This window comes from Hermetia illucens, chromosome 1 (genome assembly GCF_905115235.1).
Source record: "Hermetia illucens chromosome 1, iHerIll2.2.curated.20191125, whole genome shotgun sequence".
Classification (NCBI taxonomy): Eukaryota; Metazoa; Arthropoda; class Insecta; order Diptera; family Stratiomyidae; genus Hermetia; species Hermetia illucens.
This window is the reverse complement of record NC_051849.1, coordinates 61766905-61784622: the sequence shown is the minus strand read 5'-3', so window position 1 is coordinate 61784622 and position 17718 is coordinate 61766905. Positions and strand designations below refer to the sequence as shown.

At 39.9% G+C, this 17718-nt stretch overlaps 1 protein-coding gene across 2 annotated transcripts in view; it reads right to left on the bottom strand.

Annotated features, from left to right (window-relative positions):
* The window catches only part of LOC119646648 (histidine decarboxylase), a 58923-nt gene that overhangs the window by 17959 nt on the left and 23246 nt on the right, over nucleotides 1-17718 (bottom strand). For both annotated transcript variants that reach the window (XM_038047164.1, XM_038047165.1), the window contains exons 2-3: nucleotides 2024-2602; nucleotides 1799-1908 (exon numbers count right to left, since the gene is read on the bottom strand). In XM_038047164.1, coding sequence (XP_037903092.1) covers nucleotides 1799-1908; nucleotides 2024-2602 — 689 coding nt within the window. The remainder of the gene's footprint in view (nucleotides 1-1798; nucleotides 1909-2023; nucleotides 2603-17718) is intronic.

Below are 17718 nucleotides of genomic sequence, written 5' to 3'. Positions count from 1 at the left end.
ATCATTTGTTTTTTCGTGTAAGCTATGGGAGCCAACGTATCGCCTGAATACGGGCTCCTTCCCTACTTGGCTGTTAAAATCCCCAAGTATGATTTTGATATCATATCTGGGACAGGCTTCGAGGGTTCGTTCTACTGCCTCGTAGAAGGTATCCTTCTCCGACTCTGCAGTCTCCTCTGTAGGGCGTGAACGTTTATGAGGCTTATATTTCTAAACTTGCCTCGCAAGCGCAGAGTGCATAGCCGTTCGCTTATGTTTTCGAAGCCAATAACAGCAGGTTTCATTTTTTGGCTGACTAAGAAACCTACTCCGAGCACATGGTTTACTGAATGACCGCTATAATATATAGTGTAGTGGCTCTTCTCCAGGAAACCCGTCCCTGTCCATCGCATCTCTTGTAACGCTGTTATATCAGCCCTATATTGGGGCAGCAATAAGCATGATTCGGATACGAGGTCATTCGAACATACATAGGTGGAGATTCAATAACGGTGGAACTAAAGTCGGGGTTTATCGTTATATCATCCGATTGGGAACAGTCTGAGTAGATAACACAATAGGTCTAGCCAAGTATGAACTTCACTAATTCCTAGAAGATTACGCAGCAGGTAAAAGATATTATTCAGGAGGCCATCGCAATACTAGGTTAGTAGTGAAGGTAGATGAACGCATAGTAAACGATAAAAACTCGAAATTAGAATACAGTCTAGAAAAAATAGGAGCCTTTAAAAAAATTATTTTTTTGTTGAGTTGATAGTTCAGATAATGTTAATTTCTTCAATTGTGTGTTTTCCAAACAATGCCTCCGAATATCGAGCCCCCAACGTGAAATCAGATGCAATAATTTTCTATTGTAACTATTAAGCAAAGACGTGAAATCAGTACCATCAGTACCATTCATTAATGAATGAAATTTTCAATTGGACAATTGTATTCAAAGTCAGATAAAAGAACGCATCGGATAAAGTAAGAATGACTTCCCAGTCTTATGAATTGCAGGATACGGTCACTCCTCTACAAGAAATGAATTTCTAAACATTCGCTCGTTTTCGAAGTAACTCATCAGCTGAGTAAATTACTTAGTAGTTGTTGGTTTTTAGGGTGTATTTTGCATATATTTGAATTAAGATATAGCCGTTGGTACCGCATATCTAATGATGACTACCCTCCTAGAATAGCATATATTCCTATGATATAGAAAACAAATGCCGCGTAATAAAAAACCCACATTCCACTCTAGTTGGCTCTTTAAATTTTCATGAAAAGATACAAAATCTCTTGAGTATGAGATGTAGCAATGATGAGCATAATTTATTCGTCATGTTAATTTTTTGTAATTTTCCCAGAAGCGTAATTTGGATAGAATACATTCCTCATCCACCAAAAAACTAAAAACGCGCTTGAAATCAGTTTCCAAATTGCAAGATTCACACCAATACTTGCAAGTATGAATTTATATTTAACCATCAATCCGAAATAACAAATACTGTAAACATCAAGGGAGCAACATAACAAGGCAACAGGTGTCAGTCAGTTTTCATTGGTACCAGAAAACAATCAGCTTGCTCGCACTAATAGCCTTTGGTGACTGCCTTCTCTTTTATTAATTGGTCTCCAAGGGACTATCAGCCATAAAGCTCCTTTACGTCACTCATACACAATTATTCCTTACACGTTTCTCCTTCGCCTTCGTTTTAGAGTATGGTTTGCAACGATTTTAATGAAGTGGAGAGTAAGAAGCCATAGAGAGTATGTAGTTATGTGGGTCGAGCGACGTGGACAATTTACTAAGACTCACCCAGAATGGTATTAATCCTTCTCTGATGTCATTTTCGATGGCCTCGGTGAGTTGGGCACCACGCTGACTAAGATTTTCATCTGATTCGATGTATCGCATTCGAACAAGTCCTGAAACACGATTTGAAATGTTAGCTTCCTGTAAGATGTTTTCACGTTTCTTTCGAAATGAGTTATATTATATGAAGGGGGCGCTAACTGTTTGCTTTGCGCATAGAATAATTACCTATTAATGCTGCCTTCTCAACACTAGAATGGGCTTGATCAGAACAATAGGCGACCAATCTTGCATTGATTTCCGCATCCTGTAACCCTGGCGTTTTTTCGTGATATCGTTTAATTGCAACAGTTCGTCCGGCCAGAAGTCCCACCAAGGTTGCCTCACTTGCAGTTGTTTGAATCACACCTCCACCTTTACTGGTGCCGCTCGTGTGCAGGAACTCGTCTGGAAGACCAATCATTTTTCCCAACCAATTCATGACAATAGTTTCCAGTTCGGTGCATGCAGGTGAACTAGCCCAAGTAAATCCAAGGCAGTTTATGGCATCTGCTAACATATCCCCTAATAGTGAAGGAAACGAATTCAGAGCCGGAAAATACGCATGCATATGTGGACTTTGCCAATGTGTCACTCCGGGCATGATAACTCGTTCAATATCTACGAAAATTTTATCCCAATCTTCACCATCCACGGGGGCTGAATCGGGAATGAGGTTTCTCATATATCCAGGTTTGACGTTTGGGAAAACACGACGATCACGTATGTTCTCAAGGTAGTCAGCGATGTAGTCCACCATTTCTTTACCTGGAAAATGCAATGTAATCATTTTCTAGTTAAAACGGAGGAAAATAAAATTATTAGAAAACGTTATATCCTAGATGTTTGCAATATGATCAAATGTAGGACTAACCGACATACTATTATACTTATTTTTCCTTTACGATTAAAATTGTCTTGAATTGGTGAACACAACTATATGATATTTTAGTGATAGCAATAAAGGTTATCTTCCTAGTGTTTCTAATTTTTCGACATTAGGCTTGCAGTTCGGAATGATCGGCTTCTTGAACTAAAAGAATTAAACTACTAAAATTGGTCCCGAATCTGTGTGATATTAACTTGTTAGTCCACTTGGTTTGCATTGACCTCCATTCTCTCCCTAATTTAGTTGAAGTCAATAATTGTACTCGAATATTAGCAACGCAGCACATGAGAGTTTGCTGTAATAATAAATATCAGTCTGCTCAGTGACATACAACAATAGGGAGTTGGAGAATATTAAAAAGGGTTGGGTGAAATCAAAATCATAAAAGAAACACAATAAGAAATCCAACGTTTTGGAAGTAAGATTGGTGACATCAAAGACATGACTTTCGTAGCAAAACTGATTGTCGAAAGTTACGTTGCCATGCTACGTTTTACATAGAAACATACTCTTATTTTGGGATAGAAGGATAATTTGAAGAGCAATTTACTCCTTCGGTGTAGTCCCCTGACCCCCTTTTTTGCGTAAGGAGCAAATACTTTTAAAAAACTTTTGCCTGGTTTCGATAATATACTTCATATCTTGTTGGGTTTTGAATTTAACATAAATAGACCAAACACAATCTGTAGCTGCTTTCGGCCAGGCTGATGAGATCAGCCACATTTTTTTAGAGAGAGCCTTAGAGAATTCGGTATCCCAACGAAATTGATAAGACTGACTAGGCTGACTCTGACCAACATGCGAAGCGAAATAAAAGTAGCAGGATCACTCTCGAGACCATTCAAGATCAACAACGGTTTAAGAAAAAGGGATGCCCTATCATGCGTCCTCTTCAACGTGGCTGTGGAGATGCAGATGTCAATGCTAGTGGCACAATCCTCTTCAAGTCCACCCAACTACTGACCAGTGCTGACGATATTGGCATTATAGGAAGAACAACCCGAGATGTACAGTCCACCTTCATCCAACAGGCGGAGCAAGATTTTGGGCTGCACATTAGTGAAGGCAAGATTAAGTACATGGTGGCAACGTCAGCGTCAAAAACCAAAGAACGAACAACATCGAATCGCACCGGTCAAAGGAAAATAATTAAGATGGAGAGTACAATTTTGAGACCGTTGAAAATTTCTCCTATGTAGGATCGAAACTCACAACCGATAACCGCTATGACGATGAAATCAGCGCACGGTTGTTGGCAGCCAAAGGCCTATTTCAACTTACAAAAACTGTTCAAAGCTCTCTGTTGTCGTGGAAACATTGAACATTTTGGTCCTTGGGAGTTAAATTGGAAAGTTGGAGCACCTGAAGGGTGTCGGATGGAAGGATTTGTAGTGAAAATTTGTAAGAGTTAATCGACTTTTAAGTGGTTGAACTTTCCAATGGCCTAAATTATTCCCTAGTGTTTTTTGGATCACCATCAAATCGGTACGGTTTTTAGATTTCGACTGAATTTAAAACGTCGTCCGGATAGCCCGAGTGGTTAGAGCACAAGGCTGTCGTACGGACGGTCGCGGTTCAAATCTCACTGATAGCAGTGATTTGACGTCGGATACCAGTCGACTCATCTGTGAATGAGTACCTGAGTCAAATCGGGCGAGCGCAATGCTGACCACATTGTCTCCTACAATATACTGTAGTGTACCGTTACGGTCTTGAATGAAGTGCTCTAACACACTTCAAGGCCCTGATCCAATATGGATTGTTGCGCCAATGATTATTATTATTATTAAAACGAGTGAATTTTTGTGATTTACATAAATGCAACATTTGGTATTCGAAAGGGTTCGAAGATCCTGTACTTCTGTTTTGATTCCTGTACTCTACACTTTCCTAATCGAATCATGCTTAAAATTGTGAATAGCGTTACGTGGGACGGGTTGTTGTGATTATTTAATAAACCGTTGTAGCTAATTATTTAATTTGAGTATCCCTCTTCCCACTTCTCTTTAACTAACTCAGAGCTTACACTGAAATGACAACAGGAAAAGGAGGGAACCTTAAATGCAGCACCGAAAAGTCTGAGGCAGGAAACACCGATCTTCTGTCTCGATCACAGCTCTTGGATCTCGAGTTTTTCGATTCCACACGCAAGGTTGTGCCGATATTTTGCTAATGACATGAGATGAATTCCCGAGCGTGACTAGCAGAACGTTCAAGCGCGTATCAACTAAACACTTCAGTGGAGCTGCATTATTTGCGGGTGACTTTTACGGAATAGCTCACCCCTCTTAGTTGGTTAAGTCAGATGGTTTTTAACCATCGCGCAATCGACTAAGCTCTTATAATTTAAAGATATCGGCGTAAAGCATGCAATGGCTAGTGAGGAGTAGTAAAGGTCGTTGCTGAAGTATACAAATAGTAGTAGAGTCAGATGTAATCCTTGCATTTTAACAGAGGAAGGAGAAAAAAGAGCGAGACGTGCAATCACCATCACCTTCGGGGAATGGGCAGCACATGATAGTGGAATGTTAAGTCAGATGAATGAGTGATTTTGAACAGCAGTAATGTGTGATTTCAGAGTCAAGCGCCTTGAAAAATCCGTACCGATAATGTGCACTTCGTGCCAAGGATTTGAACGTTTGACTACGAAATTAGTGAAGTCAAATAACTGAGTAGTAGTAGTAGTGTCCAAAGTGAGCCTACAACCGATCGTTGATGTATCTCTCAAGAATTTGGAACAGGAAAGAAATACGGCGGTGATTCTCAGTGAAAGTATGTTTGTGTTTAAGGAAAATAAGAGCCTCTTTGTAAATTCTAGGAAAATGCCAATCTCCAAGGTTCTTATTAAAAACGATATTAGACGTGAGAAATGTATTGAGTGCTTTTCGACGGAAATTGGTTGGGAGATCATCGTTACCTGACTAAGAAAGGCCTGTGAAGAGGTATAGCCAACGCCTCACAGGCTGCTTCCAGACGCGAAAGAGAATAAGAAAGGTTAGAAGAGTTACACGCCCTCCCTCGCCGATTACCTACCTTATCGTGTTGAGGGAGGAGGGAGGGAGGCTCAGGAACCAGGAGTGAAGTTAAGCGGTAATCGAAACCGGAAGTTAAGGTGTGATTACCTTACTGAGGAGTGAATAGTCACAGGAATTGTTTCTACCCAGTTTCAACTAGCCGTTTCTCGGCAAAAAGGAGCTCTGCCGAGATCAACATACTTTCCCCAGTATAACTAAGGCGTGACGATCCAACTGTGTGTGAAGGGGCAGGCCTGAGTTCATCGATCCGTTATTTATGTGGAAACCAGAGATGAAGCAGAATCCTTCTCTCAGCACTCCTGACCCCGGACTTTACTCGCCGTCACTTGCCAAGACTAAAGTCTTGTTTTCGGGCAAACTGCATCTGGGAAAACCGCTTAGGAGGAAACTCCTCTTAGCTGTAAGTCATTAAAGTTTGCTTTGAATCTCTAGATTTATACCGAAAAATGTTAAAGCACAAGTGAAAAGCTCAGGCAATAGCGCCCTTTCTTCAACGATGTGTTGAAAAATGCGCGACTAACTCGTTACAAATATCGGCTTTTAAGACCATTGAAGGTGACATGCAGCCTACGAATCTTCGTCTGAGGCGAAGATGGAGTGCCATATTTCTCGCACAAATTTGCAGCATTGTAAAGCGGCCACTGCACTTATCAATCGTCTGATCAACAGCATCATATACCTCATACAATAACCATGGGTTTTTGGAGGAGATATCGTTGGCTTAAACCTCCAGCATGCTGACTTATTATATGCTAATGGAAGCGATAGCCCCCCCGCCCCCCCTCCCGCGCGGTGTTTAATTAACAACCAATGTGAACTAACCATAAAAAGTCGTCAGGGAGATAACGAAATTCTGTGCTCAAACAGAATAACATTCATCAGAATTATCTAATATACCGAAAGTGAAGGCACGAGGGTAATAGCTAAGGTATACTTCGCAGGCAACATCCAAAATCTCGCCTCTAGGGGGACAGGTTCATGCAGCCCTCAACCGAGAGACTGGAATCTGGCATCCAGAGTAGTATCACTGGAGCGAGTAAAATGGGCATTTATCTCTTTCCATAGATTCCACAGATAGCCGGTCCGGATGGTATTTAATATCCTGGGTCTACATATTCGAAATATATATCGTACATATCTTATATTCCAACCAACCGGCGCGATGTGAAGGTACTATTTATTCCCGAACCAGGGAAATCTACCTACAAGGACACAATAGGCTTCCGACCAATCAGTCTAACGACCTTTCTACTAAAACGACTGGAAGATCGGTTCATAAGTTCATTAGGGAACGCATGTATCATTATTTCTAGGTGTCCACTTCGCTGTAGGCAAAGTACCTACCAGAAAGCTAAATCCACAGTGACAACACACTATGAGCTCACGGCAAAAATTAAAAAGGCGTTGCATCTACTCCTTAGACGTATTTACGGACATCGAAGGTGTCTTTAATTATGCCTCATTCACGGCGACTTGTGACGTGGCAATACAGCATGAAATCGATACGCTGTTGGTCAATTGGATTCTTCACATGCTTGAGGACATAAGATGGACTGAAAGTTGCGAAGGAAAAGAAAGTTATCTGGGTCATCTTCATCCATATGGATTAGATGATTCATCCGCAGGAGCCTATTGAACTGGATTCTACCCAAAATCAAACAATTGTGGAATATATCATTCCTATAGTGTAGGATACGAAAGCGACTATCTTCTTTTAGGGGCCAAATATTCTTTCGAAGATATTGTCGAACACTAACGACTAGCAATTTTTCCTGCGAACATCGGAAGTCTCCCGGGTAAAATGGGGACGGGATTCGTGTCTTGTGCAGTAAGAACTTTATGAAGAGACGTTTCAAGCGGAACAGGCTATGTTGACTTTTAACCACCATGGGTGGGTTCGAACATCGTAATTATTATCGGTTGTGGTTCGAAAACCACAGATAAAAGAAATTTTGAACGTTTTCAAAGTTTTAGTTTCCCGCCTTTTTGCCATTGTCTCGATATTGCCAGTATAGGTCAGCAGTTGGGCTTAAAGAAATCCTTTCATCGTCAAGGATTATTCCTTCTAGAACTAGGTTAAAAATTATATATGCTGGAGCAGCCCCTTTTCTCTCATTGGTGCGGAAAGTGATCTTGCCCCATTTACCTGGTCTCGCACATTGATCAGGGTCAGACTATGCAGGTTTTTTAGCATTGTTGTGATACTGAAGTTCTTCATGGGCTTATTACTAATTTACTGCTACTAATCGCTCGGTTTTGAGCAGGTAACTGTCACTGTCATTAGCATCTGTCATAATAGCGTCAATAACAAGATCACAAAACTATTTAATATCATTTTAGAATCAAGAAACACACAACAAAACTGACTTACATATGTAAGTGTTCCAATGTTAAAATGAGTCCAGATCTCGGAAGCTGAAAGGTTTTGTGTTTCCTTATCTGAGGCAAATTGAGTACATGGCAATGCTGCTTTTACTTAGGTCAAAATTCAATTGTGTACTATCTTTCAAGACTCTTTGACTCAATTCAGTCATTTCGTAAAGTACTTCATCTATGGTAGTCCACTCTAGTTTCTTATATTAGAGTAGTTTTTTTTAAATAAATTACAGTTATATTCCAGCAAATATGCCGTTTCCCAAAACTTTTAAAATGTTTGGAGGTGTAGGAGGAAATCACAGTCTTTCGCTCCATTTTGCCGCTAATATTTCCCTCGTGATACTTTATATGCTTATTTTATATCTCACTCAAAATAAAAGGCATTAAAATTCCCCAATTTCTTAACTATTCTATTTATCAAATCTGTGAGTGATACGTTGGTGTGTTTTGAGTTCAGAAGAAATAGACAATAGAAGGGGAATATCCTGCTCATGTTATAATTAGTTTTACTTTCCTAACATACTTTCAACAACGGGGGCAATAACCGTTGCCCGGTCTAGATCTAACTTAATAAGGAACCCGATTTAATCCATTTCTTCTTGAACGCGGGTAAGGGTTGAGAGAGGAGAAAAGAGGAATATCTGAAGATAGTCAAAATCATTGTTTCGTATTGTTAGTTATTCGGCAGTTGTTACCCCATTCAAAAAAAAATAGAATGAAACGAATTTCTCAAGTTTATATGGGGTTGTACATAAATAAATGTACTTTTGGTCTGCCCACATACCCAAGCCAGAACGCAGACTTTCTAGTATTCAGTGCAGCAGTAACTTCATCATGACAATCTTTTCAAACAGTTCCAGAAACCCTAATTGCTTTCACAAATGTAGACACATCCATCTTGACAGTAATTCACAGATTGGAAGTATTTTACATGTCTCTGAACGGAAAGTCCACCTAATTTAGAAGACACATAGTAAAATGTAGTCATTCTCCACCCGACACGCTACGAATCAACAAAGGACAAATGACAAATCTTATTTCGTTCAATGCAACTTATAAAGTCCTCGTTAAATTGGCTTATCCATACTGACCCTTTGTTACTATGTATGTCCATTCACGACGTGGACTGCAGAGGAAAAAGCATTCACCACGGAGAGTCAAGTCAACACATTCATTGGATCTGCCTGCAAATGGTTACAAGAGTGGACATAATAGCATCACACTACGAGGAAAGGGTTTTAGAATACTATTTCCTCATTTGCAGTTGCTGACGAGTGAATGGTAAGGAAAAGTATAAAGAACAGAGTTTAAAACAAGGATTTAGTTGGAATTTATTAGACATAAATTGAATGATCATTGACATCCCATTATTCCATTTTATAGCAGAAGGGTATATAATTTGGATTGTTTCTGAATCCTGTTTATTTTATTGTTTCTCTAACAATAGAATCAAGACAGTGAAAGTATTTTGTGACTCAGTACAAGCAACCAGTACAGAAGTACTTTTTGATATTCAATTCCATCGACTTAAAAAAATAAATATTGTTTAAAGGGGTTGAAAAATATTAACATTATTGTTGAAGGCGAAGATGACATAAGTTTACTATTCATTGCATTACTTGATTTGGATCTTAATTAAGTTTTTCAAAATTGCACAGTTTTAGCTGGTATAATAGAAAAGCGTGTTTTAAAAACTATAAGTAGAACGCGAAGCTCTGTTCTTTCCCGCGGTCTCAGATTAAATCTGAATAAAACTGAAGTTTCGTCGACCGATGCCCATGCAACAGGCAATCCACAATCGATATCCACAATCGATATGGGGTAGCATTGATTGTGGAAAAATTGCGAGAGAGACGTCTTCGATGGTATGGTCATATAATTCGCGCTAACGAGAATTCACTTGCCAAGATTGGTTTAAACATCAAAATCGATGGCGACCGACTACATCCAGATCAGGCCTTTGACAGAGTAAAATGGCGCAACCGATCACGACGAGCCGACAGAAAGGTTATTATTTAATTAGGAAAACGTGAAACCCCATAAAAATACAATATTTGAAGTCACAGCTTATTTGGCACAGTTTCAAATTATTGTTAAATAAAATATGTATGCTAATAATTAATATTTAGTTTGATATTGACAACCTGTAGCGTATTTGATATTGAATTAACTAGGCTTTGTGTAAAGTCTGGAATAATTATTTGCCATTCTGCCAGCAACGCCTTACTGAGGTCTTCTTAATTCGAAATCTTATACTTCCTTATTTGCTGTCCGAAATTTTCCATAAATTCTCGTCGAAGTTTATATCAGCAGACTGCGCCGATGGTGACATTACGCGCGGCTCAAGTTTGCACAGCTCCAGACTTGTACTTCGGATCATTATCGTACCCCCGTATCACGTACGTTCAGTTTCTCGTCACTTTTCAGTAAATTTTATTTAATATCTATTGCATTTTATTGATTGTCCCCTCAATAAAAACTAAGCTACCAACTCCGGTTGCGGACATGCATGCCAAAACCATCATATGGCCACCCCATGCTTCACAATCTTTTGAAGTTCTCTTTGTTCACTTCGGTATTTGCCATCCGCCAGACATATGATGGAGGCGAAAATATTAACCTTTGACTCGTCCACAAAAATTACAGTAATCGAAAATGTTGAATCCTGTCGTGTTTTTGCGATGATAAAAGGGAGCATCTTTCCACCTGTTGGCACTTTCGGTCACGCTGCTCCCAGGGCAGAGGTGAGGCAGTGTCTGATGAGTTGCCTCTGCCCTGGACGAAACTGTCAGTCAAATTTTTGATTTTTTCGATTCTTAATGCTTGGGGTGCTACGCTCCAAACTAGGGATCCATGGACTAAAAAACGAGCTAGTAAGTTGCTCCTCATTTAGTCCTGTCCACCATCAAGTGGATGGGGACTTAGGATCCCGCAGATCCTAAACAACAACCTAGCTTTAGTCTAGCTTAGACTACAACGACTGGCGTTTTAAGTCAAATATAACTCGCAACCTTGTCGTGTTTTTGCGATGATAAAAGAGAGCGTCTTTCCACCTGTTGGCACTTTCGGTCACGCTGCTCCCAGGGCAGAGGTGAGGCAGCGTCTGATGAGTTGCCTCTGCCCTGGACGAAACCGTCAGTCCAATTTTTGATTTTTTCGATTCTTATCCTCCATGGCAAAGGCAAGCTAGCTCATTTCGAGTTATTCGACCGTTTAAATCATCAGAGAACCTGGAACTAGTAATCAGAAAGTAAATCGAAAGACTCCTCCACTTGTTTGTTGGTAGTGGGCCCTCAATGGCTTCAAAATTATTAAGGACAACATCTCTCGTGCCCTCCCCAACAACTACCTGATTAAAATTACAATGCAGAAACTGCCAACGACCGGGTCATGCAGCAACAAACTATCACCTTTCCTAACGCTGCGTGAAATGCGACCAGGGTCATGGTACGGGATAATGCTCGAAAACTAGCAAGCGTCAAAGCGCGTGAACTGCAGGGCAGTGACTACCCCGCAAACTATGTATCACAATTGCCCGAATTTCTTCCAAGTTGCTGCGAAGAGGAATGCTCAGGAACAAATACCACCTTTCTGCCATAACCCAGTTGCCGCAACCATACCCTATCCCAACAGGTAAATCCTTCGAACATCTCCAATCCTGATTTCCTTGAGCTCGCCAGGAAATCGCAGGAATTCCTGCAGGTATTCAGCGCAATGGTTTGTATTCTGCTGTCCAACAATGGACGTTGGGTTCATTGAGTTGAACATCAACTCTATCATCGACCGAGCTAAAGCTATCTCTTGGCGAGAATAAACTTCTCGCATGAAACTTAGCGGCACTATCAGCATATATCAATTTTCCAAATTTCAACCTCAAACTCACGGCCCACAATCTAATCCCCAAGAGCGAGGTACCTGTGGTGGTACGGTCATCCTCATTTCTGCTTAATTCCTTTCTAATCAACTAGTCCCACGATCAAATAGCTTCCATTCTACCAAAGTTACCCTTATCTCCTTCGAAACCCAATCTTCGATGGTCTTCATTGCTGCCGTCTTCTCTCCCTAATAACCCTTCGACAATCATGATACCCGTCATATCCTACTATCGCGTCGCAAACCCGAGAGCTAGCAAGTCCTGGTCCGTAATAATAGATGGAGACCTTAATTCCAGACATCCGTCCTGGCTCGATGCACGGTTGAACTGAAAATTATTTTCTTACCAGCTCTCATCCCAACATCGACCTATCCCACTTCAGCCCTGCCCTTCTCACCCTTAACAAATACTACCGTTCCTACTTGACCACTTTCTAATCAGCAGCAATCTAACCCTCAAACCCAACCACAAAACCTTTCCTAGAGCAGCCCCTGGTATCAACGCCCACAATGTCGTGGTCCTAAATATCAAACTCCCCGACAGAGTCGTACATCCTTCTCCAACTTTAGTTCCTGACTTCCAAAAGGCGAGCTGAAAACTTCTTAACCGAATCCTGAAATGCGAACTTTAAAGTCTCCCATTTCCATTGAAATAGTTTCCAACGATACAATAGATAGAACAGTTTGTCAATATATTGAAGCGATTAACTGCCGCAACATAATGTTTCTCGCTTATAATATCCTTGAGAATATCAAATACGAATGTACCATAAGGCGGACATTGTTTAGAAAAAAATACTCTAGGCAATCCCTTGCTTTTCGAAATCCATTCTCTTGACAGGTCCGCAAAAGAGTTTTAACCTCCACAAACATAGAACTGAACCCGGAAATGTTCAGGGAACTCAAAATACTTTCCTTGTCTGGGCGAAACCACCCAGTAAAACAACTATTCTTCCACAAAACTTATCCACTCCTAAAAAGGTGAACATCCTTGCGAACCACTTCCCTTCAATCACATCGCTGCACCCTCCATATTCGCGATCGATATTACAAAAGCGTTATGATCCAATCTATAGACCCACTTCAATCCAACACCTTAACTGCCTTAACCAAGCCAAAAATTTTTTTTCCAAACCTCTCCTGCTCTGTCTAGCATAAGAAACAAAAAGATGTTCCCATCGACTTTGTCAGGCCAAATACAGTTAATTGCAGCCTCCAAAAACCAAAAAGTCGGGAAACCGGAAGCTGGACGAGGTTTTGTGTATTTCTTATATAAAGATATTTCAGTATGCATTTGCCCCATGAGTACGTAGCACGTAATATATGCATATATTATGTGAGAGTATCCACTTTCGGGCGATATTGACATTCATAGTCCTGAATTTGCAAAAAAACTACAACTTTGACGTATTATGACTTTGTTAGTAATAGTGCGATTTCCACCAAACTTGATAGGATCATGCTCTATATTGTAGCCTACATTACTGCAATTTCGTGGTGTTAAGATGAACTTAAGGGGGTCATCCCGTGTGAAGGAGGTTTTTTGGCTTCTTTTGGAAATTTTTGTGAAGAACTGGAGAAAGATACAAATACGAATTTTTCACCATAGATTTATTAATACCTTGACCGTGCATAGTAATTTTTTCAGCCCGATGGCATAGTTCGTTATTGAAATACAGAGCAATTTATACACCAATCTCCGAAAAGAGGTGTTTTTCTTCTGCCACGCTAGAGGGTGCTGTGATCACCTTAAAGAAAAAAGTAAACGGCATTTTAACGTCAAGACTTAACTACAGTCCGCAAACTAGCATTATTAAAAAATATTAAAAACTAGATTTTTGGTGCTTTGTTAAACTTTTTTTTTTGGTGTTTTTTTACGGCTGCTTCAATGAATAAAAAAAACTACTGAATCAATCGCAATTATCCTAGTTTGTGGACCGTAGAAATATGTTCTGAATAAGTCGTGAAAATTTCAAAGAATTTCGGTGGATAGATTTTGCGCTATGGTGGCAGCCGATTTTCAACATGCAGTCTCGAGAAGAACGCATTTAAAAAGTAGAATGGGATTTTTAGCCATAACACCTTAACTGACTTGAAGAAACACATGTACGGCCTTGGCTTCAATTCTTGTCCTTTTAGCGAAGTCATTGGAACGTCATTCGGACCAATAAATACGCGCTTTATTACGGCGATCGACATAAATCTGACATGTGACTTATCACGTGTTTAACACTATAATTTCCGAACGACTCCGAATATCAAAAAATTAATAATAATAATAATCGTTGGCGCAACAATCCATGTTGGATCAGGGCCTTGAAGTGTGTTAGAGCACTTCATTCAAGACCGTAACGGTACACTAGGAGGCAGTGTGGTGAGCATTGCGCTCGCCCGAGATTATTACCCTGATTTGACTCAGGTACTCATTCACAGCTGAGTCGACTGGTATCCGACGGCAAATCACGATACAAATCCCACTGCCACCAGTGAGATTTGAACCGTGACCCTCCGTACGACAGCCTTGCGCTCTAACCACTCAGCTATCCGGACACATCAAAAAATTACTTTACCAATATATTCTACACTATATCTAGATGCAATCGATGCAACAAAAAAAATCGATTCCGCGGATCCGACACACGGGATGACCCCCTTAAGGCTTAATTTATTAACTTTATTTGAAAGGATATCAGAATGGGGGGTATTTCGGAGCCTAGGCATCATATAGTAGCAACCTCTTAATTTTTTCAGATTTTTCGGTTAGGTAGTTTCTGAGAATGGGTCCGTTAAAGAAATCATCAATTGCGACCCCTCTCACTTCCCTCCTTTCTAGCAAATGTCAAAACTAAGACCAGTATCGGAAAGTACTAGTCAAAACCTTTTATTTGATAACCAACATGACTGATGAAAAAAAATATACACCCCAATTTTGTATGCATGGTGACCTCCCCCCTCCCTTAAATTCTACGTAAAAGGTTGTAACTCATTGTATGTGTGAGCGTCCACAGTTTCCATCTTTCCATCAAATTTGGTGTCAATCGCTACAACCATCTCCGAGAAAAATGCGTGTGAAATCAATGGGTGTTAACAAATCTCATCTATAGTTTTGAGAAAATATGCTCCCAATATTTCCACAATACTTTCCTGACTTATTAATCGCTGTCTCCTCAACGCTCCATTCCTCACTAATTGAAAGAGTGTTCGCATTACACCCACCCATAAAAGAACCTTAACCCTCTTAAACCTGATAACTATAGGTCTACCTCCTATCTTCCTCCGCCAACATTTTCGAGCGGGCCATTAAATTAATTCCTCATAGACGAGCACTAACACTATTCCCGAGTTCCAATTCCCCAACCGAATTAAACATTCGATTGAGCACGCATTTTTTATCCTCAAGACTGATATCCACCATAGCTTGTCTCCTAGACCGAAGGAGGGAATACGGATTCGCTTCTAAACTTTCCGAGATTCTTAATTTCCACTCATATCTCTATAAGATAGTTCCTAGCTTTTTGGACGGACGGAAATCGCAATTCAATATCCAGCAGCACCATTTCTCTTCCTATACTCGACCCCTGACATTCCTCAGGGTTCAATTCTTTCTGCAACTCTTTTCTCCCTGTTCACCGCAGCCATCCATTACTACACTGATGACCTCCTTCTGCCAAAGATGTTTCCTGCGATGAAGCTCATCTGAATTGTTACTTAGATGGACTTTACCGATAATTCATCCACTGGAAACTCTCTTTAAATCCCGACAAATACGAAACCATCGTTTCCATGGAAACATAAGAATGATGCCAAAAATGTGGAGTAACATCAGAACCCTGTTACTTAAAATCTACAGCGATCCTATCCCAATAGTGAAAGAAATCACATACCTCAAAGTGATAATGACTTCCCGTCTCTCACAGGTACTTCACATTACAAAGGCACCCGGTGCCTTCAGATCCCTGTAACCTATCCTGAAATGCAATGCCCCTTCATTTCGTCCCGACTTTTTTAGCTGTGTTCAACGAGTGGAAGTTTTTGATAATACGTAAATAGTTTCATTTATTATATACATACATATGTTGCTTTAGTGATAAGTTAGTCTAGAGATAGTTTACACTTCATTATCAATGGCGTAACAACCGGTATCCAGTCCAGGTCTGCCTTAATAAGGAACTCCGGTCATCCCGGTTTTGCGCCGAGGCCCACTCGTTTACACCTTAGATTAAGTTTAAATGTATGATACTCCTAAGCTATAATAGTTATAAGTTTGTATTGAACTACTATGTGAAATAAAAAAGTTATTTTCGGAAAAACAAAGAAGAAATAAAACGCTCAAACTGAATGGAATAAGCTCTGAACTGAAATTCGCTATCATAAGCAATTTCTTGGATTCCCCTTATTCCAAACTCGCTTATTGAACATGCATTTAAACTTGATGGATAACTTATCCACCCTAGTGTTGACATTACAGTGCTGTAAAATTAAAAACAGTCACTGTATCAAATAAGCTGGGAGCCACTGTACGATTGTCACATACAATCAGACCGACCTGTCGATTAGGTGTGGGATCATATCAGTTTGCATTGTTCAGGCCACAAGTAGACACAAAGAGTTACAAACTCCTCTTTGCCCGTTAAGAAAATGAAATCAATGCGAATATGCATTATTCTAAATTGCTGTTGCCTTAAGCAGGAGGGAGATGTATGGAAAACCGAATCAGCTGTGTTTGACAAACCGGACGAGCTACTTTTCGCTGTATGAGTAGGCACGGTAGTAGTACCAGAATAGCAAAAACTCACTGAACGAATTATACGATATTGTCCGATGGGTGAGTATCGTTAAAATGTTTGGCGCTAACCAGAAGTCAAATAAGAATCAATTCAGAAAGTTCGGAAGATTTATTTCATGAAGTGCTTAGTCGAAAATTGCAGCGAAGAAACCTGATTGGGGTCCGAAACCTCTGGTTGTGAAACAGTTGCGAATCGGTTCGATGTGTGTAGCGTGATTTGTAACCTAAGGAACAATTTTAGTATATGCCACCACTCGAGAAGTCGAGATGTTAAGGAGTATACTACTAGAACACTTTCCTTAATTATGCGGAAATTTTGGGGAGAAACCACTGTAAAAGATTTATTTTCACGCACTTCTTCGGTTTTTTTAGTAGGAAGAACTAATTGGAATTCAATCAATGGACATATATTAGTCATATTTCAAATAACTTTTCAGAATTCTTTCGAATAATTTAAGCCACAAATACATATATACACAAATACATTTATGCATTAGCCCGTTAAAGGTCGTAACACCTTTTTTCATCTGAAACTAAAAAGGTTTTAACTTTATATTACTAATGTATTTTCTAAGAATATGAACTTCAATGCAGGTGAGAATAATAATTGTTCGAAAAGTTGTCTGTCGAATTTAAAGAGATTTCTCATTTTTATTTACAAACAACAACAACAACAGTTATAACAAAAACAGTTGCACTCGCAGAAACGACTGTACGTAAGTTATTATGAATACGCTATTTACATAGCGCTACGTAACGACACAAAGCGACTAACTTCCTGAACATTCGATTGACCCTGTACCCGATAATCGCTTGGTTCTACGCTCATTAAATCTAAAGAAAAACGAATTTGACTTCGAAATTTTTGCAACATATTCTGGGATAACTAAGTTAAAGATCTGTACGACATTTTAGATCGAAATTC